The sequence below is a fragment of the Panthera uncia genome, chromosome F1, assembly GCF_023721935.1.
Source record: "Panthera uncia isolate 11264 chromosome F1, Puncia_PCG_1.0, whole genome shotgun sequence".
NCBI classification, from domain to species: domain Eukaryota; kingdom Metazoa; phylum Chordata; class Mammalia; order Carnivora; family Felidae; genus Panthera; species Panthera uncia.
In genome coordinates this window covers 30,625,107-30,652,696 of record NC_064813.1, presented here as the reverse complement: position 1 = coordinate 30,652,696, position 27,590 = coordinate 30,625,107, and the positions used below count along the sequence as shown (strand labels likewise).

Here is a 27,590-nt window from a genome sequence, read left to right as displayed (position 1 = left end):
GCTCCATGCCCAGTGCTGAGCCCAATGTGGGGCTCGAACTCACAAACCCGTGAGATCATGACCTGAGCTGAAACCAAGAGTGCGATGCTTAACCAACCAAGCCACCCAAGCGCCCCCAGGACGTGCTCTTAAATAGAGTATTCTACCAAAATCCATTGAATCAGATTTAAGAGCACTAGACAAATTACACTTGCAAAAAAAGATATAAATAATGCTTAGCAGCTGGCACCTCTATACATTTGTTAGAACATTTGAATTTTCATGGTACCGAGAATCCAAAGTGGGAGCTAGCTAACAAACAACATGGCTAAACCCTTGATTCAGTTATGCCAACTCCAAGTAAGGGAGCTAATAAACACTGAGGAAGATTTTGAGATGCACAGTTCCTGCTTTCAAAAACCTAATAATCTAGCAGAGGGAAAAGTAAACAAATACTCTACTGCCAGAATATGGTCAATGCTGTGTAAGGAATTTAAAGAACTTCTGTGTGACTTTAAAGGAAGGGGGTGTGTTGTCTACTTATGGCACAGGATACGTGGAAATGGCCTCACTTCAGTTGGCCTAAAAAAGTAATTAGGATTTAAAAAAATTTTTTTAGTTAACAAAGTAACAATATGCATATAGTTTTCAAGAGTCAGAGTACTCCAAGGTTCACATGAAAAATAATAGGCCTATTTTTTTCCCTACTGAGATACCTGTTTCTCAGATACAGCCCTTTTCAATTTTCTTTTGCCATTTACCTCCATCTTGCTTATAAACATGCTGCTACCACTATTTCTAGATTATCCAACTTCAAATTTATTCACTGACTTCCTACTATGGAAGAAGGATTTGGCTCTCTTCCCCTTTGTCCTCTTCCCCTTCAGCTTCTTCCTCCTCTTCTCCTACACAGTTAATAATTCTTTCTCAGTGCCAACTCTGTCCCTTGTAACTATGCTTATTAGTTTACATTCTATGTATTTTCTCATGTGTCTATGGCCTCTATTAGACTGTGCTGTCCTCATCGTTGCATACCTGGTGCGTAAATCAGTGCCCAATCCTTTGTGGGAACTCGAGCTTGCTGAACTGACTTAAAATGAAAGTAATCTGCCACTATAAAACTTACGAGGTGCCATGTGTAGACAGCCATCAGTACCACGGGTGTAGTTAAGTGACACCCACCAGGACGGGTGTGATAAGAATAACTCAGAAATGCAGAAACTGCTTGTCACCAAGAGCAGATTTATGGACAAGAACAGGCAACTGCCAAATTGAACATATCAGAGTATCTCCCAGCATTCAAGTTCCAGAAGTTTTGCTTTGAGCCACTGTCCTGAGGTAAGCTGCTCAAGCCTTCACCCTCAACATGCTAAAATGTAATATTTACAGCTTCCCCCTGAATCCACTAGCAACGTTAAAAAAAAACCCCTCAGTTATCTGAAAACAGAATTTAGTAACTCAGATATAAACTTGTACCCACTTTAATACATGGATAAACCAAGGCTCTAAGGCAGCAAATGTAGGGTCATATAGGAGAGAATTTCAAGTGACTTTAATGTTTACGTAGAAGGAGAGAAGGCAAATAGCACATGGGCCACTGCTTCCTTTCATAGTCAGGAAAAATTCAGCCTGGGACCCCTTCTCCTTGAGCCCTGCTCCTTGTAATAATCAAAACTATAGCAAACCAACATGCCACGTGAAGGTATAAACAATGAAGTGGCATTGTTTAGAACTCAAATTTATTTATATCTTTATTCACGTTGTATCTTTTGAGACACAGTAAGATGCTTAATAAATGCTTGCTGAGTGAACTGAACTATCAAGTAAGCAAAACATGACACTGGTATATTTGCTTAAGAGAATCACACTATTACACTTTCCATGAGTCTAATAACTTAAAAATTTACTGTTAAGGCTATTTTTTTTAAGAGCAGTTTAAGGTTCACAGAAAAATTGAGGGGAAGGCACAGAGAATTCTCCCTGTCTCTCTAATGACTTTTTAAAACTTTTTTTTAAGCTTATTTATTTTGAAATAAAGAGGGGAGGGAGGGCCAGAGAGAGAGAGAGAGAGAGAGAGAGAGAGGGAATCCCACGCAGGCTCCACGCTGTCAGCACAGAGCCCAATGCAGGGCTCAATCTCATAAACCGTGAGATCATGACCTGAGCCGAAACCAAGAGTTGGATGCTTAACCGACTGAGCCACCCAGGTGCCCCGACTTTTTAAAACTTTTAATCTTGAAATAATTTCACAAAAAAATTTGTAAAAATAGTACAAAGAATTCACATATATGCTTCATTCAGATTCCCCAAATATCAGTATTTCCCACATTTGCTTTATGTTAACATTCCTTCTCTCTATATATATCTTTCTGACACATATACATATGAGTTTTCAACTTTTGAGAGTAAATTAGTGTCCCCTAAATACTTCCATGTGTATTTTCTAAATACAAGGGCAGTCTCTTACATAACCATAATGGAATGATCAAAATCAGATTAACACTGATACAATATTATCATCTAATCTAAAATCTACAAACTTCATTCAAATCATGACAATTGTCCCACTAATGTTTATAACAAAACAAAAATAAAAAGGAAAAAGGAAAAAGAAGGTATCATGCTGTAGGAAGAGGAATATAGCAGTAAAATAAGTAAAACAGACTGAAGATGGAACCAATATCAATAAAGGGAATATTTAACAAGAAAATACACTCCAAGTAAAAGGTAATGAGGCCTGAACTAGTCTGTGGTATTTAGATTAAAAAAAAAAAAAAAAGAAACATCGCAGAGGTTTCCTTCATAGGAATTGGTAGCTGAATTTGAGATGCAGAATTAAATTAAAAACTAGAAGGGTCAAAGAAATTCAAAATTTTCATTCTGGGTGAGGGCAGAATGATATCAGCATAAATCCCACTTAGACATCCAGGAGAAACAAGTTTGTGTGAAGGAAAGTGAGTTCAGTGTTAGAAATACCAGGCTTGCAGAAACAACAACTTGTTATCCCAGTAGGGAGAGTGAAATAAGGGTCTGGAACTTGGTAGAAGGGCTGAGAACTAGCAGTAAGACTCTAGAGGGGCTGTTTCTATTTACTCTACTATGAACTCAACCTCCACAGACAAAAGAGGGCTAAAAACAGGATCCTGGAGAAGTCTATATTTAAGCAATTTGTCACTCTGTGTGTGTGTGTGTGTGTGTGTGTGTGTGTGTGTGTGTGATCCTGCATTAAATGAGTGGTTAGACAAAAAGACCTAGCTAGCCCTGCCACTTCTCAGATTCAACCGACTTCAAGTAACTAAAAGATAGTGATCTTCAGTGAGAGTTATGCTTAACCATTATTCAATCAAAAATTAAATGCTAAGAATTTTTTTTATTTTGGGAATATAATATTTCTAACAACACTAAATTAACCGTTAGAAAACAAAAATAGTTTCTGAATACCAGTGGCAGTCACTGTGCTTGATCCTGAAGAGGCCAGGGAGGTGGGGAGAGGGCTCTTCATTTCCAAAGCTCATCCTAGTTCTCCAAATCATATTATGTCCAGATTCACGTACTGAAAATAACTTAGTAAATTAGATTTATAGGTTTTGGTTTTTGATCTCAACTATGTCAACAGTACAAAATTTCTTCCATGTATAACTTTTTATCAATATTTGCGAAGAAATTAAGTCTATCTTCTAAGTAGAGGATGAAGATTTTATCTCACTTGAAATGATGGTTCACCTCTTTCAAATTTCAACCTCATTACAGAAATACAGAATTCAACTCACAATTCAGTCAAAATTCAATTAAGACCAATGCCTCTGGCATCCTAAATGCTGCCAAACTAAAATGTTTTCTTTTCTTAAAGGAAAGGGGGGAGGGGAAACCTGTGGGTACAGAAAAGAATGGACTTGTGGGTGGTGAACATTAATAAAAACAGCCAAGCAGAACTAAAAACTTGAAGACTGAATTTAATGTGTAACTTTCCATTTTCCAACTAGAAGTTCTGAACAGTGACTGAAGACAAAAATGTCCATGCTTTTCCAGGGAGAGGCTAGGATACAGAGACAAAGCAACAGAAAACAAGAGGTGAGAAGAAAAGCAGACAGGAAGAAGAGAATTATTAGACACAGCAGAAGTAGGGGTGAAATGAACAATAATTCTAAGCAAGGATAGAGAAAACCCTAGCATAAAAAAAAAGTAAAGACAGGGGCGCCTGGGTGGCTTAGTTGGTTAAGCGTCTGACTTCATCTCAGGTTATGATCTCACAGTTTTTGAGTTGAAGCCTCGCGTCAGGCTCTGTGGAGCCTGAAGCCTAGAGCTTGCTTCAGATTCTGTGTCTCCCCCTCTTTCTGCCCCTCCCCAGATCGCACTCTGTCTCTCTCTCAAATATAAATAAACATTAAGAAAAAATGTAAAAAAAAAAAAAAAAAGAAAAACTAAAGACAAGACACTATTTCCTTCTGCTAGGAAAAAAGAAAGCCTAATTTTAGCTCAAGAGGCACTCTTATCACCTCACTCCCAGATGGGTAATTTGGGGGCTGGGGCAGAGGGTGGTAAACCTCTAAGGGTGCATCATTAGTACCTAAGTGTGTACCACTTAGGCGTGAACTACTTTAGACTTACAGTTACTGGGAAAAGGTGACCTGGAATTTGGTCCCCATTATGTTAAATGACTGATTTTCACCATATTAATTTTATCCTACTTTCTTCCAACTTTTACACCAAAAATATATTATAGAAATTTAAGCCTCTTAAAGTTCACTTTTAAATTACGGATAAAGCACTAGAATATGAAAATCTAGACTATACGAGTATTTCAATACGCCGGATTTAAAGGGGTAAAATCTATTTAGCATCTATTAAATTATATATATATATATTTTAACTTATTTAAATGTTTATTTATTTTTGAGAGAGAGGGAGAGACAGAGTGTGAGCAGGGGAAACACAGAAAAAGAGACACAAAAGCCAAAGCAGGGCTCAAACTCACAAACTGTGAGATCATGACCTGAGCCGAAGTCGGATGCTTAACTGACTGAGCCACCCAAGTGCCCCAAATGATATTTATTTTACATGTGAACTTATTAAATACTTATAACTACCTGATGAAAATGCATTCGTTGAAATTATGCAAAGGACTATTAGACCAAAATCCTAAATTCTACAGGCAATTTCTTTTTTTGATTAGGTTTTAAATTGAAGAATTAATACATTCACGTTGTAAAAAAAAACTTCAAATACTATAACGAGAAGAAAGATCCCTCCCCACCAGAGGCGTTGTCTGTCCACAGTTGAATAGCAACTCTATGGTAGGTCACTATATGTGATATAAAACCAATGGTCTCAAACCACTTCATTTGTTGAATAATCTGTTCATGTTCCTCTGATAAGTGATACTTACTAAATCATATAGAAGTTCCAAAATAAGTCTGGATTTTTAAATCTTTCCATTGATCTGGCCCTGCCCTCATAATTACATTAAACCCTGACATCTGGTAGGAAGTATTCCTCTGTTTCTTTCGTCTCCGAACTACCTTAGCTATGTTCCGTTATCTCTGCTCTCTCAAATGAACTTTAGAACAATCTTGTCAAGTTTCCAGAAAAACCCTCTTGTAACTGTAATTATGTTAATTTTATTGATTAATTTGGGAGAACTGACATCTTTGTAATTTTGAGTCTTCCCCTCTATGAGCACAGTCTCTCTTTCCATTTATTCAGGTCTTTTATGTTCTTCAATGAAGTTTTATATTTTTTCTTCATAAAAAATAAACTATACATTTTTTCGTTAAGTTTTATTGCTAGGTACTTTATAGTCTTGCTTCTGGGAAGAGTATGTTTTTAAAAAATTGTATTTTCTATTTATTGCCAAGATAAGGGATACCAATGATTTTTCTGTAGTGATTTTATATGAAGATTACTGAACTCTATAAATAGATGGTCAACTCAGTCTCTTGGGTTTTCTATGTAGACTTTTGTGATGGTTCACTTTACATGTCAACTTGACCAGGATAAGGAATGCCCAGATAGCTGGTAAACATTATTTCTGGGTGTGTCTAGAAGAGATTAACATTTGAATCAGTAGATCTAGTAAAGAAGATTTGATTGATGCCCCCATCACTGGCAGATGGGCATCACACAATCCGTTGAAGGTCTGAATAGAACAAAGTGGAAGAAGGGTGAGTCTGCTCTCTCTGCTTGAGCTTAGCTGTCTTTTCCCGACCTAGAGACATTAGTGGTCCTGCTTCTTGGGCTTTCAGACTCAGATAGGTACTCACACCATCAGCCTCTCCTGCCCTCCCTTTCCCAGACCTCGGGACTCGGACAGAATTTTCCACTTGCTTTGGTGGTTCTTCAGCTTGCAGACAACAGATTATGGGACTGCTGTGCCTCCACAATCATGAAAGCCAATTCCTAAATTGAACCTCATCTTACAGATCACTCTGTATATCCTCTTGGTTCTATTTCCCTGAAGAAATCCTGACTAAAACAACGACCAGTCATCCCAGTGGATGATATATAGTTCATTGTTCAATTAAGTTTAGAACATTTCCAACACCTTTATAGTTTGGGACACAGGGAAAAACCCTTTTTAATGGTTCATGAAATAATATAAGGCTATGAACCTTCATATAAGATCACTAGGAGGGTATTTTAGGCAAAATTGATACTTGTTATGTGTTACATGCCAGAAGAGGCCCCAATTCTAAATTGAAGTTCCTAACATCATGGGGTTAAAGGGATGGAATGAGGAAGTATCATTTTTTCCTGAAAGCATTGGATGTATTTTTTTGAAGTTTTTTAGCTAATAAAAGCATTCAAAAATCATTTCTGACAACCAGACATTTTATGCATCCTGATGAAAGTAAGTATTACTATTTATGAAGCATTTCTTATCAAGCAAATTCAAACTTCAATCTGATGAAGTTTTAGTCCCTACCCCCCAATTAACAGGAAACAGAAGGGACAGAGAAATACACAGGATACAATCAGCAAAATAAAAATTGTAGCCAGCCTGCAGGGCAAATAATCTGGTACCCTCAAAAATAAACTACAAGGACAAGAAAAAAGAGAGGGGGAATCAGTAAATAAGAAGAAACATAAGAGATATATTGACCAATTATAATCTAATTGAATCCAAACTGTTTTTAAAAAATCACTTATGAGGGGCGCCTGGGTGGCTCAGTGGGTTCAGCATCCGACTTCAGCTCGGGTCATGATCTCACAGTCTGTGAGTTCGAGCCCATGTCGGGCTCTGTGCTGACAACTCAGAGCCCGGAGCCTGTTTCAGATTCTGTGTCTCCCTCTCTCTCTGACCCTCCCCTGTTCATCCTTTGTCTCTCTCTCTGTCTCAAAAATAAATAAACGTTAAAATAAATAAATAAATAAATAATCACTTATGAGATAATTCAGAAAAACTGACAATTGTCTAGATATCTGATGGTATTAAGGAACTGTTATTAACACTTTTAGGTATGATACTATGTAATTTTTTTTTACAAAAGAACTCATATTTTAGAGAATATGTAATGAAATATTTACAAATGAAATGATAGGATATTTGAGACTTGCTTCAAAATATTCCAGCGGGTTCTGGAAAATAGCATAGGGAAAACAACATTCCCCATAAGAGCAGGATAGGTACCTGGGCTGAATTTATAGGTTTGATATTTTCCATAAGAAAAGTTTTAGAGAGAAAAACTATTTCTGAAATTATAGCCTCTAAAACTTACAAAAACTTGTGATTTTTAAATTTTGTTGTTTTAGGAAGTAAGGAAAAAAAACAGAAAGGAAAACCAGAATCACAAATATATTAGGTTTATGCATAAAATTACCAAAATAATATACTGTTTTTGTATGTCGGTAATTTTTCTCATACACTTTTCCCTCATCTCTCTGACAATCACTTTCCCCATTCAGATGTAACTTTAATAATACTCTCCAAGCTAACATCAGAAATAACAGGTTAAAAATATCTACTATAAAAGGAATCTAAAACATGGGGTGGAGGGAGCTATATGTAAGTACTAATATATTCAGCATGGCATTATTAAAAGTCAAGAATAAAATCTGACAAGTCTATGACTAATAGGGAAATGGGTCATTAAATGTATATACTATGTAGGATTTTGGAAAGGCACTAAAAATGTAAAGACTTTATAACAATATTTTAAAATACTTACAAAATTTATAATCGTAACACCTAGTACATAGGAAGTATGGGTACAATGTTCATTAAAATGCTCTATGAAAAAGTAGCATACAAATAACTTTTATGCCTATTACAGCTACAGCTACATTAAAAACATACATAAAAACAAATATTAAAGGGAAATATAAAAAGGGAATTTTATGGGAGCATGCTGGAACAGCATCTTCCCTCTATGAAATATTTCCCATAGTTGCAAACTTTTATTTCTGAAAATAATTTTAATGTTTTACAAAGTACATAACAGAAGGCATCTAACAGCATTAGAGAAATGTACTCCTTTAACCCTCCCAATCTACAATATTATCATTTCAACATGTCATCAACAAAAATCATTAATGAGATATTTCAGATTCCTTTTTCCTCCTAGTTGTTGAAATTCAGTGTGTATTTTACACTTAAAAAACATCTCAAATCAGACTAGCCACATTTTAGGGGCTCAACAGTCACATGTGGCTAGTGGCTGCTATAACTGGACAGTGCATGTCTAGACAGCATAAACTTTAGCCTTCGTACATTCATAAGTATTGCATTTCTACTGTATGCCAGCATTGCTCTGGGAATTGTGAAACAAGACAGATGAAGTATCTGCTCTCACGGGGGTTCAGTTCTAGATGTGGAAGACAGACAGCCATGAGCAAACCAGTAAGATTTCTAACAGCGATTGAATGCTTAAAGATGTTAGCTTCACCCTAATCTTTGTTTCATGGCAGTGGATTGTACTATCAGATTGCAGGATTATATACGTATTTCATACGTATGAAACCTGAGGGCTAAATAATATATAACATTTCAAGTGTATCACACTTGAAAAAGTTAAAGGTGATGACTTTGACATACATACTGGAAGAGGTGATCTCTATACTGCTAATGAGATTGTAATCTGATGTCACCACTTTGAGAGCTATTTGACTCTACGCAATAAAGGTAAAAATGTGCATACCCTATGATCTGGCACTTCTACCGCTGGGCGGAGACACACCCTACTTTAACTCTCACAAGTACATGCTTAGTGAAAGAGGTATAAAAATGTTCATTCAACATTGTTTATTATAGTAGCAAAAATACTGAAGAAACAAGTATCCAACAGTAGGAGAATGAATAGATGATGTGTGACAATCATATCATGGGAACAGAATAGCGTGTTAACAGTTCAAATAAATGAAAGGGAACCATAAATGTAAAAACAAAAAGATCTAGGAAATAATACAGAGTGGAAAAAATACATGTTGTAAAATGATAAACTACATATGATTGTATACATTTTTAATAACATACAGAACATTATATGTTATAAATGTCTCTGTGTAATAACATTAGGACAGGAAGGTTACACACAAATTACAGTAGTGGCTTTGATAGTGGGAGAGAAGGGGTATGGAACTGGAAAGGGAAATAATGGCAAGATTTTGTTTTTAAGTAATCTTTACACACAGTGTGGAGCTTGAACTCACAACCCTGAGATCAAGAGTTGCAGGCTCTACTGACTGAACCAGCCAGGCACCCCTAGTGAACATATTTTCTTAAAAAATATTAATTAGTCAAATAATCATTTTCTGAATGAATTCCCTCCCTCCAAAACCAAAAGTAAGTTCCTGCTCAAAGTCCTTAATTGGATGTCTTCTCCAAAGTAACCAAAATTCCAATCAAATAAGACGTGAAAGCAACACCTTTTAAAATTTTTAAAATAAAAATATAAACTACTTCTGCACAAGAGGATCATTTTCTCTAACTCAATGTCTTATTTTTGGAGTGAAGACATTTATATTAAGGATATAGATTACTTTTGCTTTTATCCTTATAAACATTCAATCCCTGTAGTTAAAATCTAATCATGTTTAATTTTCCTATTAAGTTCTTAACGGCAGCACACTGTGCCAATTACTTCTTTAATAGGAATAAGCTGTCTTCCAGTGTGACAGTAATAACATAAAAGGGAAAGTGGGAGGAAAAAATGTTCCCTCAAATGTTTCTCATAATTAAGCCTTAGTTCCTTTTTTAAAACAAGCATTACTTTTGAAAAAGATCAATAATGTGGTTGTATGCATACTAATAAAAAATATTCCCCTGGTTAAATAATACATAATACTGGAAAGTAAGGAATAAGGAAGGACCTCTTTTCTCTTAAAATAATAAGTGGCTTAGATGGGGAAGGAACACTAATTTACTAACACTGGATTTGACAATAGTCCATACACGTTATATACCTTAATAATGGCACTTTGCATTTGTAAGGTGCTTTATGGTTTTTAAAAAACTTTTTAATCAGTATATCATTTGGTGCTTAAACAATGCACTCACTGAAGATGGGGCAACCTCTAGCCAGTAAGGTCCTACGATGGTTTGCCTGAGGAGCTACGTGTGCATTGGGTTTAATTAGCAAAATGGTCTGGGTAATTAGTTACCACTTACTGCAAATTTTCTAAGGAATTAGCTCCAAACATTTGCCTTAAAAGTTTGACTTCTGACAGATAACAACACTATTTGTAAGATGGGATCTAACATATAACCATGTCACAGATTTTTACTTTCTCATTTATGTGGTATTTTAGGAAAGTATTTTATAACATATAGTAACATACATGTTTAGGGTTTGTCTCTTCCAGAAATCCTAAAAGTTTACATATAAACCCAAGAAGAAGTGAATGGACAATGTAGAAAACTGCTCTTGGGAAAAAAATAGTTTATTTCAGAACATTTAAAATAAGCTATTGCACTCTTATGCTTTTTCCTAAGCATCAATACAGAAACTTAAAACCTAGAAGAATGTTCTGCCGTACATTCTGGTAATCTAGATAGTCTTTTCTTATTTAAATAAAGACTAAATGTTTTCTAAGTGTTTGGTTTTACTAATACATTATGACTGGAATCACTCTGAAGGAGAAAATGCCTTTTTTAAAAAAAGTTTTGGGGTGCCTGGGTGGCTCAGTCGGTTAAGTGGCCAACTTTGGCTCAGCTCATGATCTCGCGGTCAGTGAGCTCAAGCCCCGCGTCAGGCTCTGTGCTGACCGCTCAGAGCCTGGAGCCTGTTTCAGATTCTGTGTCTCCCTCTCTCTCTGCCCCTCCCCTGCTCATGCTCTGTCTCTCTCTGTCTCAAAAATAAATAAACGTTAAAAAAAAAAAAGTTTTATTTACTTAAGTAATCTCTAAATCAACGTGGGGCTCAAACTCATGACCCTGAGATGGAGTCAAGTGCCCCTCTGACTGAACCAGCCATGCGACCCCCAAAATGCCTTTTTTTGCTCAGAAATCTCCCTACACCTGTATATTCCAATGAGGTATAGAAGAGGCAGCAGAATTTACCTGGCAGCCTTGATAATAATTTCCAAGAAAAGAAATGTATCAAAGAAATAAAAAGTGGCCCAACTACTGATTAATGTTAAGGTTAACTAAGTGATGACAATCAATGATGACAAGTAAATTCTGATGGTCAGGAATGTTACAGTGTTCTAAGACTACCCCAGTCACCCAGAGGCACAGATGTATCACACGGGAAAGGACAGTTGCTGTCCTCCATGAAATATACTTAAAATGTGGTAAAAGTACTTCATAAATACAGAAACTTATTACAGACTTAGTGGTTACTGATGGTTAAAGTTTTCCTTAACCTATTTATATTTTCAACTGGTAGTTTCTCTTGGAATTATGTTTCATTTAATAATTACCAACCCCAAATTTGCTTTGATTTGATCTAAAATGGTCTTTTAAGCAGTAGTCGTGTTGTAGGATTTATATATACAGTATTAGGTATTTTCATAACTTTCTACCAGCCGTATTATTTCTTTTAAAATAGAGCAATTAAAATACACTCAATACTCTAAGTGGCATCTGATAAATGCTGAGCAGAATGGAATAATTATTTTTGACTCTCACATGTATACCCTAGATCACACTGAAAAAAACTAGCAATGGTACCAACTTGCCCAGCTACACCATAATCTCAAGTAATCATTTCAATTAAATTCTCTAAGACTGATGTGGTGCTTTATTAAAAGAAAAAGTCAGCTGGAGCTAGGAAGAAAATAAATACTTTCTAAATGATATGAAACAAAATTGGCTTGTACATATGGCTTAATAGAAAAGTTCTGGAAAAATTATGCTAAATTTCAGGGAAAAAGTACATTAACTAATAATTTTAAAATCTGCCTATACAGTTTCCTGAGCACCTTTTCCATCTCTCTAGGCACCTGTTCCCTGCTTTAAGTAGTCAGCGCTGTTTAGTTTTTCTTGCCAACCACCCCACAGTAAAAGAGAAAGATTTAACTTCAGTTATTTACATTATTCACATTTGTATATACGTGATTTCCAATGTCGCATTTTAAGTCTCTTATTCTAACTGGAAACATCTCATCCTTGTTTAAAACTTTTAAAATATAACCAAACAACTGGAGTGTTGGAACAAAAACCAATCTTTCTGAGAACAGGAAAAAAAAAATGAGTAAGGAGTACCATGTTTGTTTAAATTTATTTTAATTTCTATGGTGTTATTCCTGCCAGGAAAACTCCATGATAAACAATAAACAGTTTATTTTAGAATTGAGAAAACTGGAGGCGGGGGGGACAACTCCCCCCCAAAACCCCAACCAAAACAAAAAGCCAATCTTTCTTTCCCTATCTCCCAGGGTGTCCAGATGGCCTTGAACAATACAGGCGGAGACCTAGTCAACCCGTGGGTGATAGAGATTTGTCCCTGGCAGCTGCCACAGACATGGCCCACATCCCTTCTCACAAGCTTCTTGCAAATCTCAAAACTATCCTGATGCCAAGACACCTCACTCTTTCTTGCCCCTTTCACTTCCCCTCTCTTTCCCATCTGAACTTAAGTCCTTCCCTTTTCCTAACACTGGTTAGACAATAAATTTTTTTTAGTAAATTTCTGTAAAGAACAGTGTATCTCTCAGGGTGTCTGGGTGGCTCGGTTGGTTAAGCGTCTGACTTTGGCTCAGGTCATGATCTCACAGTTTGTGAGTTTTAGCCCCATGTCTGGCTCTGTGCTGACAGTGTGGTCATGTGCTGATAGCTCAAAGCCTGCTCCAGATTTTGTCTCCATTTCTCTCTGCCCCTCCCCAGCTCACATACTGTCTCTCTCTCTCTCTCAAATATAAATAAACATAAAAAAAAAAAAAAACCAACAGTATATCTCTTTACCTGTCACGAGACTCCTAGGGTGTGTGTGTGTGTGTGTGTGTGTGTGTGTGTGTGTGTGTGTAAATAAATAACTGGGCATGATGTGTATTGTAATTACTATTTCAGGATATGGTTCTGTATCATGATTTCATCTCTGCTAATCTAATATTTTAGAATTTTCTTTATTATTTCTATGTCGGTAATAAAATTTCTATAGTCAAATATACTTCTGAGAAGCTTCACTTTTATCAACAGAAGTATTTTTCTGTATCAAACTAACCATCCCACCTCTTCTATTTACTATTTGGTTTTGATCTCTAAATCAGGGGTCATTAATCTTTTTTTAAACCCGTAATCTATATTGAGACTAGATTGAAATCTGTGAAGCTTCTCTGCAGAAAACTGCACACATCTTGAACATTTTGTATAGAGAAGGAGTTGAAAAATTCAAAATTCTCTGAGGTCAGATGGTAGCTGCACTTGTGGTGAGGATAATGTAGAGAGAAGCTGGATCACCGTGGTATATACTGGGAGCTAACGTAACACTGTAGGTCTGTCAAGTATACTCAAAAATTTTTTTTTAATTAAAACAACATCTAGGGCGCCTGGGTGACTCAATTGGTTGGGTGTCCCACTTTTGGTTTCAGCTTAGGTCATGAACTCACAGTTTGAGTTTGAGCCCTGCGTCAGGCTCTGTGCTGACAGTGTGGAGCCTGCTTGGAATTCTCTCTCTCCCCCTCTCTCTGCCCCTCCCCCCTCACTTGATCTAACTGTCTCTCTCTCTCAAAATAAATAAATACAAAAAATTAAAACAACATCTGATTTTGAAGGCAAAAAAAAATTCTCAGGTTCATCCATGAGACCCACAGTTAAGAACTCCTGCTTCAAGTGAATTTCAGGACCTTGCACTTACTTCTGGTAAAATAATTTTGCTAAAAATTGACATTTCTTGAATTTCTAAGATCCCTTATTATTCCATTCATTTTTTAATCCATAAAATAAAACTGTTTTCTACTTATTGGTTAAAAAAGAAAGCAGGGTGAACTATAATAGAATGCCTCTGTAATTAATGTTTTCTTCCTTGTCTCAGTTCCTTTTGGGTATGATGTGCTAGGAAGATCTACATATATCTGACTCAAATACAATCTACACATGTCCAGAACATACACCCAACAGTCATGTATTTTTGCTTGGGCATCAGAATTGAGCTTCATTTATAGATTACAATTTAAAAGTTTATTGAAGGCTAGATAAGCCTCTTCTATATGAAAATAAAACCGTTCCTGGAGAAATTCTTTCAGGGCCTGGCACACTGCCTTATATATAGTAAGTGCTCTGTAAGTAAAATGGACAACACATGTGAAATGTAGTCAGTACAGTTCTCAAGAATTACTTCTTATCTTACACATGAACTTCATAATTTGGCAACATTAAGTCACACAGTGGACTCAACTGTAATTTTATAGTCCTCTCTTACACACCAAAAATGCAAATTGTAACATTTAATTTTAAGTTTTAAAATTTTAGTTTCAAATTATTCCAAATTTGTACTTCTATGTGTAAAACTATGATGGTTTATCTATATGAAAACATGTACCTATCTACTTGCAGTGAGTATGTAATTTGAGTAGTTTTCCGCTTGAATTGAGGGCTTTTGTGGCAATTGTGATCTTTCAGTGGACCAACTGCTCAGTTTGTAACTTAGCTGCCATGGGTTGAGTGAGATCTTTGGCCAGGAAACACAGTAAAGATAAATGGCTTATAAAGCGGTCAAATCTATCCAAGCCTCATCAGCATCATGCTTTGATATAAATACCTACACATATTTGCATGATACTCTTTTTTAAAAAGCAATCTACTTTTAAAAATCTCAAGAAGCTGCAATATTCAATAAATGTTTTTGCTGTTGTTTATGCAAATGAACATGTTAAAATGTTAAATATTAAAATACTAAAAATTTTAAAGTATAAGTTTCAGCTAAATTCTCAATTTAATCATTTGGAAAATCTTATGTGATTTAATGACTTAAAAACAAATTTCATTTCTATTCATACAAATCTGCTTTGCCCAAATGAGTATATATTTATGTTTGATGTTTGCCCTTAATCACCCTTGCTCAGAGTGTCAGGCCATCAAGTAATCATAGTGCCTCTAGAATACCATTTTGAGAGACTTTTATCACTCAGTGAAAATAACTACTTCAAATGATATTTTCATATTAAAAATTCAGCATAAGAATGATTTTGAGCCAACTATTTTCACTATTGATTAAAAATTTAATTTTAAAACACTGCTTGAGATAATACTTTAAGTTGGATATATGCTGAGTACTAACACAAAACTCGTACCTGTAATGTACATGTGTGACTGTTGGTTTCCTGTACCCAAGGATCCAGGTTTGAATATCTATGGGTTCAGCTTTGGGATAAGCTATAGTTGTATCTATTATCCACTGGAGGCCTTTTGACTTGCTCTCTGAGGACAAAACAAAACAAAACAAAAACACTTAAAATTAGATCAATTTTTACATTATTTACAGCAAATAATATAGTATAAGTAAAGCATACTGATGTATCTTTTGCTTTAAGAAAACAGATGAACTTTGGTTGTTACTGTTTTATATGATATAAGGATGTATCATTTAGTGTATCATCTTCATTTAGGATGAAACCAAGCATTTCCTAATATATTATAAAATGGCTGAATCTCAAACAAATTAACAAATAACAGAGCACTATTATTTATTGGACATGCACCATTCAAGCATTCAATACAATTACTTACTATCAAAGTCTAATTTATATTTTATCAGTCATAAGAACTGGCCTATCAAAAAGTCAGAAGCTAAGGTATCACACCACAGAAGTAAAAAAAAAAAAAAAAAAAAACAAAAGTAAAAAAAAAAAAAAAAAAAAAGTAAAAGTAAAAAAAAAATTAATAAATACTGGAATAAGGTCCCAAATTAAGCATTTTAGTGTCACACGACTGTCAGTTGCTGTTTTTATTTAACACAAACTCCTCCCATTTTAGCAGGAGTTCTATACAAATAAAGCAATAAAGCTGTCCACCCTTTGGTAGGTACAACAGGTAACTGCTATTGTGAGAGGCAGTAAGAAAGTTCTGTTCACTTTGGTCCTCTGCATGCTGCTTTTATTCCCCGCATGGAGTTAGAGCAAGAACTGAGAGATGAATCTTCCCAGAGAGTACAGATAGCCAGACTTGTGTGATAGTCTGTCCTTTGTTTGAAGTATTTAAGAGATCTCTAAAAAAATAAAACTTAGGGGCGCCTGGGTGGCGCAGTCGGTTGAGCGTCCGACTTCAGCCAGGTCACGATCTCGCGGTCCGTGAGTTCGAGCCCCGCATCAGGCTCTGGGCTGATGGCTCGGAGCCTGGAGCCTGTTTCCGATTCTTTGTCTCCCTCTCTCTCTGCCCCTCCCCTGTTCATGCTCTGTCTCTCTCTGTCCCAAAAATAAAAATAAAAAACGTTGAAAAAAAAAAATTAAAAAAAAAAAATAAAATAAAAAAATAAAAAAATAAAACTTAAACATAAGACTAAATGTGCATTAAGAATTAATGATATTTTACTTGTGTATATCAAATAGCTAAAAGCTGACCTTTGAGTTAAAAAAATTTTTTTGATAATATTCTGAAGGGGAAAAATACCCATAAAAATAGGTTTAAAAAAAAGAAAAGAAAGAAAAGAAAGGGCACCTGGGTGGCTCAGTTGGTTGAGAATCCAATTCTTGATTTCAGGTCAGGTTATAATCTCATGGTCATGAGATCAAGGCCCACGTTGGGCTCCACGCTGAGCATGGGGCCTGACTGGGATTCTCTCTCTCCCTCTCTTTTCTGCCCCTTCCATGCTCATGCTCTCCCTCCCACTTTTTCAAAAAATAAACTATCAAAAAAAGGGTTTAAACAAAAATTAGGTAAAATAATAATAATGTTTAAGTAACCTATTGGTAAAGGAACAGAGTATTTATGTAAGGAAACACATTTTAACAAGTTACCAATGATGTACATGCTGAAATGATTAGGAGTAAAGTATATACTGATGTCTGTAACTTACTTTGAGTGCATCAAAAAAAAGAAGATGGACTAATGGATGGATAGAAAGGTAGAAAAAGACAGGATAAAGTAAATATAGCAAAATGTTAATTACAGAATCTATTTGGCCAGCTAGTGGTATATGTGCTGCCGAAGCAAGCACTCAGCTAGTGGATATTAACGACAACATTCAGCTTTTGTGGATGCTTAAAAAGTTTTATAACAAAATGGTTGGGAAAAATCATCAGAGTTCAGTTTAATATATATTAAATCACACAATAAACAAAAAAATACTAACCCTTAATCAGACACAACTTAATTTTTTTTTTTTTTTTTTGGATCTGTTATTTAATTAGGTTCTTTGTAAGAAATTTAGAACACCAATTTGTGAGGGTAAACTCCATTCGTGAGAGCAAACACAGAGCGGAGGCAGCCCTGAAGCTGAGGAACGGCTTTGATTTTTGGCAGAATTTGCGAATCCACAGCTTTCTGATCAACCTTGCGCTGCTCTGTAATCTCATATTTCTCTTTCTCCGTGTCGAAGATCTCACCTTCCTGGTGTCTGGGCTTACGCAGCTTCTTCTTCTTGAAGTAAGCATCAGTGAGGTGTTTGGGGATTTTCACATTGCTGATATCAATTTTGGTGGAGGTGGCAATGACAAATTTCTGGTGTGTTCTACGCAGAGGAACTCGATTAAGGGACAGAGGTCCAGTCACAAGTAGCAAGCCACTGCTCAGTTGCTTCAGGAAAACCACTCTCTTGCCTCTGTGGCGCCCAGTGAGGATGATCAAAATGGTCCCAGGAGTGATGCTAGCTCGCAGTTTCCTCACATGCTGACTAAAAGGTTTTTTGCCGTGGCTCAACAGCTTCCGAGGCACATCTTCAGTAGGATAATACCTAGGCATTTTGCGAAGTTTAACCACTCGGGTACCACCATTCTTGTCACCACCAACTGGTTTTGTGACAGTAGCAAGAACCTTCTCCTTCTTTTTCTTTTCAATCCTGGATTTAGCTGCTGAATACTTCCTCTTGTACATGGCCTTTCTCGAATACATAGCCGATCGGGAATACCTGCCAATTCCTCTGACTAGGACAGGGTTTCGGCTGCAGTGGGGCTTCCCCTTCTTTGGCGTTTTAGCCTTGGGGTTACCCTTCTTAACCTTGCCACCAGCATCAGCCTTCTTGGCTTCAGGTTTCTTCTCCTTAGCATCCGGCTTCTCAGCTTTTTCGCCCGCCATCTTGCAAGATGGGAAAGAGAACTCCAGACACAACTTAATTTTGATATGTGTATGGATCACATATTAAAACAGATACAAAGGCCTGTTTTGTGTTTATATGGAACAAAACACTAAACAGTGAATATGAATACTAAAGAAAATAAGACACAAAATACCAAAACATAGAGAAGAAAATGGTAAAATACAAGTAAAACTAGTTTTAGGGTATATAACTTTCTAGAATTTATTTTTCCTAAACATCTAGAATAAAAATTTTAACTAAGGTAAGATAAATTATAAACTACTTTGCTTTGGTTATAAAAAGAAATTGTTTCTCTCCAAAAGAAAAAAAATTTCTTCACTATTGTGTGATCAATATGACAATTGTCCCTACCTTTGAGATCTAGACACCACAGGGTATTATTGACTGGATAAAACTATTGCAAAACAGCAGTCTTTATTAGTGCAACTAATTCTATTTGGAAGACCTTTGCCTTCAAGCCTTGGCTTGGCTGACATTGCCACAGTGGTTGTCTGAAGCTATTCTGAACTTTCCTTTTCTATTAAAAGATTATTTCAATTTGTCTTTTTAATAGATGATGAAAGATTAAGAGAGCTGACTGCCAAGCAGCTGCTTAAAAAAACACATGAATGGAAAACTCAGTGCAATCTTACAGGCATTATCTCTATGTCTGGTCCTAACCCTCATTTAAAAACACATATTTCTGAGGGTCAATCATTTCTATTTTTATTTTATCTGAAGAATATATTTTTTAAATAGTAAAACACTACTGAGGAAACAGGCCTGGTGAGTTTCTTTCAGTTTTTTAATTTATCATTTGTCACCAAATTTCACAGTATCTCAGATAAACTTGTTCAAAACAGTCTTCGTGTTACTGGCACAAATACCTTCTGCAAACCTTCACAATGCACCAGGCTATCTCCAAGACAGTTGCATCTTTGAGTGTGGTTTGCATTTTCCTGGCCATAAAAGTAATACATACTCATTATAAAAAAAATTCAGGGGGTGCCTGGGTGGCTCAGTCAGGTGAGCGTCAGACTTCGGCTCAGATCGTGATCTCAGGGTTCCTGAGGTGGACTCTCCACCATCAGCACGGAACCAGCTTCAGATCCTCTGTCCCACTCTCTCTCTCTGCCCCTCCCCTGCTCTCTCTCTCTCTCAAAAATAAATAAACCTTAAATTTTTTTTTTTAATTTCAGAAAAGTATTAAGAAATGGGGGAAAATCATCCATAAAGTTATAGCTCTGAGAAGCAATCACTGATAACATCTGGAATCTCTCCTTGAGCTCATCTCCTACATTTGACACATTTGAGCTCATAACAGTTTCACTAGAGTTGTATGTCCCTCGCACTCCATTAACATGATACAGCATGAGCCTTTTCCAAAGCCATAAAACCCCTCTGTAGACATCATTTGTAATGGCCGTGGGGTTATATTGTGCTGGATGGATATTTGATATTACTTCTCTGTTCTCCCCTCTATTTCCAATTTTTTGCTATTAAAAATAATGCTGAGAAAAAATTAAAAATTAAAAATAAATATATAAAAATAATGCTGGGATAAACCCTTTGGCCGGTATTTCAGATTATTTCCTTTTGATAAGTATTATTTGTAGTGGAATGATGGGAGTCATTTGAAGGCTCTTCATAAACCCTGTGAAACTGCATTAAGTTCATATTCTTAAAAACAAACCCTCAAAACTTTCTACATTTGATAAATGAACGAAATATACATTATTACTATTTCCATTTGCGTATCTATCATTAGGTTTTCAAATCAGTCATTTCTATTCCTGTACCTTTAACCTAGCAATTCCATTCTAGGAATCTATACTACAGACTTCCACAGATATGTAAAGATATTTATATGGATGTTTACTGCAGAAGTGGGAATGACTAGAAGCATGGGTAAGCAGTGTAAGGAAAGACACCTTTGACTTTATGCATTTCTGGGTTATGTGAATAAATGATTATAAGCATGAACTCTGTAAATAGAAACATTAAAACATTAAATTTTCATCTTCTCCTTGAGTATTATTGCTATTTGATAAAAATTATAAAAAAGAACAATAATGTTATCTTCTGGAACTCCAGATAATCCCTGAGTTCCAACAAAAGAAAAAAATGCTAAAAACCATCATACCTAATTCTTTAGCATCTCCTTCTGATGGACTTCCATTTTCCTGTCGTGCTACAAGTGCACTCAAAATAATGTTTGTTGCCCCGATCCTTGGCAGAGTGACATGTGTAAGAAATGGCAAGTTATTTTTCTTGGCAAATGCTTGACTTGTTTCTCGCCTCTTCCTGAGGAAGCCCCCTTCTGGAAACAAAACAATCCATTTTCGATCTCTGCTCCTGTAGTTATTTTCTAGGTGCTTTTTGAGAAGAAGAAGCTGCTGGTCACGATGTGATTTTCCCTATGAAGGCAGATACATATAGAATAAGTAGATATACATTGGAAATTAAGATGCCATAAAATTAAATAGAAACAACAGTTTCTAAAGTATCGTGATGTCCCCCCTCCTCCCTCCCCTTCTGACCACAGTGGTAAAATCAAGTGATTAGCACTTATATTACATTAGCACTCCAAAAGAAAAACACTGCTCTACTTGCTCCTGAGAGTTCACTCATTCATCAGATCAGTGACTATTTACAGAGCCCCTGCTGCTCAGCAGGCACTGTACTGTCCCACACACTGGAGATAGAGAGGTAACGAGAGACCCTCACGGAACTGACTCAAATGGAAACGACAGAGAACTACAAAGTGTAAACTCAGTTGGTGATGTGTTAGGAATAAAAAGAGTAAGAGGATAGAGAAGGCCGACAAGGTCAGGGTCAGCAGCCCCAAGGAGGCGAAACTGGAGCAAGGAGCTAGTAATGCGAGGGCCCCAGTCAAGTGGAGAGGAGAAGCAGAGTCTTCTAGGTGACAAGAGCAAACAGGACAAAGGCCCTGAGATGGGAAGGAGCTCTGCATGTTCAAAGAACAGTTCCAAGGCCAGTGTGGCTGATGGGTGAAGAGTGAGGAAGACAGAGGTAGGAGGGGAAATTGCAGAGAGGCTCCAGCGTGTGCTTTTATTCATCTCTCTGCTCAGAAGCACCAAGTGTTTCCAGAAGAAACCAGATAATTGCACAGCATATGAAAAACAAAAATGTTCTGTACATAAAATTGTCTGGAGTAAAGTATATGTGTTTTCTCACACCTACATTCACAGAGCTTAGAAGTTTTTCTACATACTTCCAGCTTTGTGGTCTCCAGAAGGTTTCCAGAATTTGTAGTTCTCATATGAGGCTTAATCAGATTCATCAGTTATTCATTAAGTAATTATTATGTGCAAGGCTGAAGCTGCTAAATATATAAATACCAGAACAGTGAAGCATTACCATACATAAAAACTCCTGCATATCGTATTTCAGTTTTTGAGAAAATAAAGCGTGTGATCCTTAGCATACAGGGAGATACTATCATGTAGCGCTGACTGGATAAGAAGGTAGGATTCTTTCTCAGACAGTGAACTATCCCTAATGCTTCGGACCCACTCTCAATCTACCTTTCTCTAACAAACCCATATTCATTCTTTACATTTGTGCCAAATATCATCTTCTACTCTACAGTTTTTCTGGATTCAAAAACATAAATAAATAAATATTTTCCGTATTCATAAAAAGCTGATGGATTCACTTTTCCTAATACGAGTCACCAAAATATATATATTTATCTATCTATCTATCTATCTATCTACCTACCTGTCTACCTACCTACCTACCTACCTACCTACCCTACCTACCTACTGGTAATTTAGATACCTTCTATATCATAGAACAATGACTTGTAAATAAAAATAATAGTGAAAATACAGATGATGATAGGGGTAATTGTGATGAAAATGACAATGAAGGGGGCAGGCACTGTTCTGAGTGTATACTTAATTTAACCCCCACACCCACCCAATGAGGGGAGTACCTATTATTCTCATCTGAAAAATGAGGAAACTGGAAATTTAAATAACTTGCCTGATTCACATGGCTAAGAAGCAGAAGAGCTGGGAATGTGGCGGGTGCTTGATAAATCGTTACTAAGCATTGCACTGTTTAGATAGGAGGAGGAGGATAGAGACTAAAGTATTTGCAATGTCACCATTTCACTGCTTGGGCATACTCAAATTCAGATTGAAATAAATGTTTCAGAGAACAAAGATTTGGAGGAAGAGCTCCCTAAGATAGTGTAACTGGCTCTATCTATTATAATTGGTCTTGTTATGCCCATGTTTATAATAAATTGTCAGGTTAATCAGGCTATCACTGTTAAAAAAGAATACTCATTACTTACCTGTCTTATAAAGAAGTCTCCATGAATCAGAGAAACAATTCCAAAGTTTGTATACTTAAAAATATGGTCCATCAACCACATCATTTGAGCAACAACCTAAAATATATAAAAGCAAGAAATAATTATACGTTAAACAGAAGCAACCTGCTATAGTCTAGCCAGGTCTCTAATTTTTAAATATAATTATCCAACCACACTCTTAATTAACCTAAATATCTTAAATCTAGTGTTTATTTCTACAATTAAAGCACAAAGTCTCTATGAACAATTACTGGTATTGATTCCAAGTCCTGAAATCCCAAGTATGTTATTGTGCAACAAATAAAATTTTTTTTCTTTTCTATTATTATTATTATTATTATTATTATTATTTTTAACGTTTATTTATTTTTGATAGACAGGACACAAGCAGGGGAGGAGAAGAGAGAGAGGGAGACACAGAATCTGAAGCAGGCTTTAGGCTCTGAGCTGTCAGCACAGAGCCCAACGCGGAGCTCAAACCCACAGACCATGAGATCATGACCAAAGCTGAAGACAGTCGTCCAACTGGCTGAGCCACCCAGGTGCCCCTTTTCTTTTCTTTTAGAGAGAGAGAGAGTGAGCGGGGAAGGGGGCAGAGGGAGAGAGAGAATCTTAAGCAGGCTCCACACTCAGTGTGGAGCAGGACATACAGGGCTCCCATGACCCTGGGATCATGACCTGAGCTGAAATCAAGAGTCAGACACCCAAATGAGCCACCCAGGAATTCCTGAATTAACTTCTTAAATTTGGACTTAACCATTCCAAATTTGCTCTCCCTAAGCAAAGTCTCTGGTAATTCTTACAGAACTTGTAAAATTATTTGGAAACAATAAAATGGCTAATGTTACCAAATGAGGGCAGTAAGTTTAATAAGCACTAAAGCTTTATAAAATGGGACTTTAGTATGGAAACCAATTTGACAATAAATTTCATATTAAAAAAATAATAAAATAAAATAAAATGGGGTTTTAATAGCTAAAATATTAAAAGTTATAAATTATAAATATATAAATGTATTTTACATATAAATGTAAAATTATAAAATTTTATAAAAGTACAAAAATGTCCAAAATACACGAACATTTAAAATTTCATTTAATAGAATGATTTAACATTCTATTACATTAAGAAGAATATTTGTTACTTTATGCAAGGCTATCCTCTTCCCCAGCAAAAACATATTTACAGAACTGGGGCCCCTGGGTGGCTCAGTCATTTGAACATCCTAATCTTGTTTTCGGCACAGGTCAAGACCTTGTAGTTCGTGGGCTCAAGCCCTGTGTGGGGTTCCACACTGTGGAGCCTGCTTGGGATTCTCTCTCTCTCTGCCCCTTCCCCATGCTCACTCGCTTTCTCTCTCTCACTCTCTCTCTCTCTTAAAATAAATGAATAAATTAAAAAAATTTACAGCACCTCAGTTCTTAAACACAGAAATAGTATCCCTTGCTGATAAGAATTAATATTCATATTAAGAGTGAGACTTTATTTCAAACAAATTTCAAAATTATAAGTAACTATAAACAGGGGTCTAATTAATAAACTGGTTAATTGTTCTTCCCTGCTGAGGAAATAGCATTCCTGGTTATAATCCTTAAAGGAATTAATTAAAAGCTACAACCTCAATCAAGAGTGCAACAGAGCTCTACTTTGGTTTCTATGGGAATAACATATGTAAACTTCACCTCTAAACACCAAATTATATGAACTTAAATATTAGGAAAAAAGTAAGCATCAATACCATTGCTGCTTTTACAAAAACACTAAAAAAGCTGACAAAGAATGTAACATTAAAGCTTCCAGCATAATTTTTCAGCATCACTAAATAGGTCAATTACACAACTCATACTTCATTCACACTACTATGTTAAATCACTTTACAAAATAAAGATACATGCCCAGTGAAGTACTGATTCCCCAAGTCAACTAATACAGAATAAAATGATCACCAACATCTCACTTTTCAGTCTTGTTTTGTAATGATGACTACTTGTTTAAATAAACTGAAATCTGAACTAAATGGAATCTGTTGAAAAGTGCCCCAAGGAACAAAACAGAAAGCAAGTGACTTCAACCTATAAAATACTTGAGCTTTATACACAGTATGAAGTTTAGTGGCAATTTATTAATTTCTGGGTTTAAAATACCAACACTAAAGGAATGAGCTTTACTTGTTCTAGCTTTAATGTATTTAATGTATATAACTTAACCTTGTACTTACAGTGGATTTGCCTCTTCAGTTAGAAGGTCACCTAAAACAAATCAGTTCAATAAGATAGCCAAGCTATCTTCTAAGATTTGTATGGATAATTCTGTCCTAACTTATTTTATTTATTTTTTAAAGTTTATTTATTTGAGAGAGAGTGCATGCACACACAAGTGGGGAAGGGCAGAGAGAGAATCCCAAGCAGGTTCCGCAGCATCAGCGCAGAGCCTGACGCAGGGCTTGAACTCACTAACCGTGAGATCATGACCTGAGCCGAAATCAAGAGTCAGACTCCCAACCAACTGAGCCACCCGGGTGCCCCAAGTCCTAACTTATTTTAGGGGAAATGTTACAAGTCAGCAAATGTTTATTACATGTCTAATAAAGTTCTTTTGACAAATAAAAAAAGTTTTTAGTTTTATCATCAATTGCCATAAAAGAACATGCCTCAAGTCACAGATACTTATTTAAAAGGTACCAGCACATTTAGAAAATACAATTAATCCTTTGTTTCATATTCCTCAAAAGAAGCTCAGTAAATACCAGCTGCCTGAAGCAACTCTTGTCAACGTTTCATAGGCCTGTCACTGAGAAATTTCTTAGGTATCTTCAAGAAACAAAATTGGCCCATATCAATTATTCTTTATCCGGAAGCACAGATTTTCTACATATCAAAAGATCTAGAGAGGCTTACATGAAGGACTCTGTTCTTTATATCCTTCTGAAATTATAGTCAAGTCAATGGTTCTCCCTTTTAGAAATTTCTAAGGCCAATTTTGGCTGTCACATTGACTAGCACATGCTACCGGCACTTAGTGGGTAGTAGCCAGGTATGGAAAACATCCAGCAATAGCCAGGACAGTTCAGAACACAACACAACAGTCCGACCAAAATGCCAACAGGACGCCCGCTGAGTAACACTAACGGGTGTTACAAGAAGATTCCTGAATTCTAAAAGCTGTTTACACTCACATCACAATTAAACTAATATTTTTTAAAATTGGGCCACAATTTAGCATTAGCCTTCTTTCTTTGAATATACCCATGGAATATTCAATAAGTCAAGCAAACATTCTTACTGGTAAATGAAAATTAATATTGCCTTATACTTGATAGGCGCAGGAGGGAGAGATTATAATGCTTCCAGCTTTATATTTCTCTATTACCCTTTATGAAAGAAGATAAAAAAAAATTCCTCAAGATTGTACTAATATCTACTCACTAATATCAGATCATAATCTGGACAGAAAAATGAACCTAAGACAAACTAACAGAAATCTTTTTATAAAAGGAAACAAACAAACTAAATTTTCTTTTGTTCACACAATTGGTGAATTTCAGGTTATCTAATATTCTAGTTAATACAGTTATCATCCATGCCAAACTGGGGTTAGAGCACTAAAGTTAGGCGTATTTATACTGACCACACTGTAATCATTCTTTGAAATTCAAAAACCAATCAAGGACACTGTAAGCCTTCAGAATAATCACTGTGAGTGTAATGATCCTATCAATAAGATTAAAAATGTCTGTTAATTGGGGATTCTCTTTCATACAAGACCAAATAATCTAGTTTTTACAAAATTTTAATATCACAAGTAATAAATATTATTATAAATGCAAATATATTTATACAGCAACATTCTTTTAACAGTTCAAGAAAGGATTGAATTTATTCCACATTCCAGTGAGATTATGTTTCTGCTTTTCAGATAAACAAGAAAAGATTCGGCAGTCATCAAACATATTTTCCTTTACTCTCACCTCATTTTATGACCCCTCCCTGACCTACTGAGTCAAAATCTCTAGGACCTAAACACCCCAGGCTTAGTCTTGCCTTGGTGTTCTGGCCAAGAGTATTTCACTAAGGAAGAAGGCCCCTGCTTCACCACTCTAACTAGGCCACGCTTATGTCCTTGCCCCTCTACAAAGTCTTCTATGCCTATCATGGGGAGCACCCTCTCCACTGAATACTCTTCACTTTGCTACACTTTCCTCTGTTGGACTGTTCACTCCTTTATGAGGATAGTGTCTTACAGGATGGTGTTCTATCCTTGCAGTCACTGATAATGAACATGAAGCACTTAATAAAGTTCTTTGATTTGCTTCTTTACTATTAGGATAAATATTAACTCCATTAATTTATACACTTTCCATTTATTTGGTTTTCTAGTAACACAACCTCTTCAACTTCTAAGGTGATAATTCTTTTAATGCTAAAGACTGAATTTATTTTAAACCCACCCAGTTGATGGATATATTTTATCTTGACTTATTAATATAAGTCATGTAAACTGTAAAACAGTTCACACAGCCTAGTAACACTTAATAAAATGGGTGTAGTATCTTTCTGTTCAATTTCCTTTGTAAAGGAAATCCAAAATATTTACCTTTTTTCCTTCTGGCTAAAGATCCCCAAGATCATCTAATTCACGGACCTCTCTCTTAAACACTA

General features: G+C 36.0%; 2 protein-coding genes across 5 annotated transcripts in view; both read right to left on the bottom strand.

Annotated features, from left to right (window-relative positions):
• LPGAT1 (lysophosphatidylglycerol acyltransferase 1) overlaps positions 1-27,590 on the bottom strand; it is a 76,290-nt gene that overhangs the window by 15,363 nt on the left and 33,337 nt on the right. For 3 of the 4 annotated variants that reach the window (XM_049634196.1, XM_049634197.1, XM_049634200.1), the window contains 3 exons: positions 22,912-23,007; positions 20,728-21,001; positions 15,646-15,772 (listed from right to left, as the gene is read on the bottom strand). In XM_049634196.1, the coding sequence (XP_049490153.1) occupies positions 15,646-15,772; positions 20,728-21,001; positions 22,912-23,007 (497 nt within the window). Of the gene's footprint in view, positions 1-10,998; positions 14,633-15,645; positions 15,773-20,727; positions 21,002-22,911; positions 23,008-27,590 lie in introns of those variants that run through there. The other variant, XM_049634198.1, reaches the window with a different exon arrangement.
• Positions 17,657-18,603, bottom strand: LOC125925305 (60S ribosomal protein L6-like). The gene has a single exon (XM_049634201.1). It carries the CDS (start codon positions 18,581-18,583, stop codon positions 17,717-17,719), a length of 867 nt encoding a protein of 288 aa, XP_049490158.1. The 5' UTR covers positions 18,584-18,603; the 3' UTR covers positions 17,657-17,716.

Excerpts from the sequence above, each read along its gene's own strand:
- LOC125925305 (XM_049634201.1), bottom strand. The coding sequence starts at position 18,583 with ATGGCGGGCGAAAAAGCTGAGAAGCCGGATGCTAAGGAGAAGAAACCT.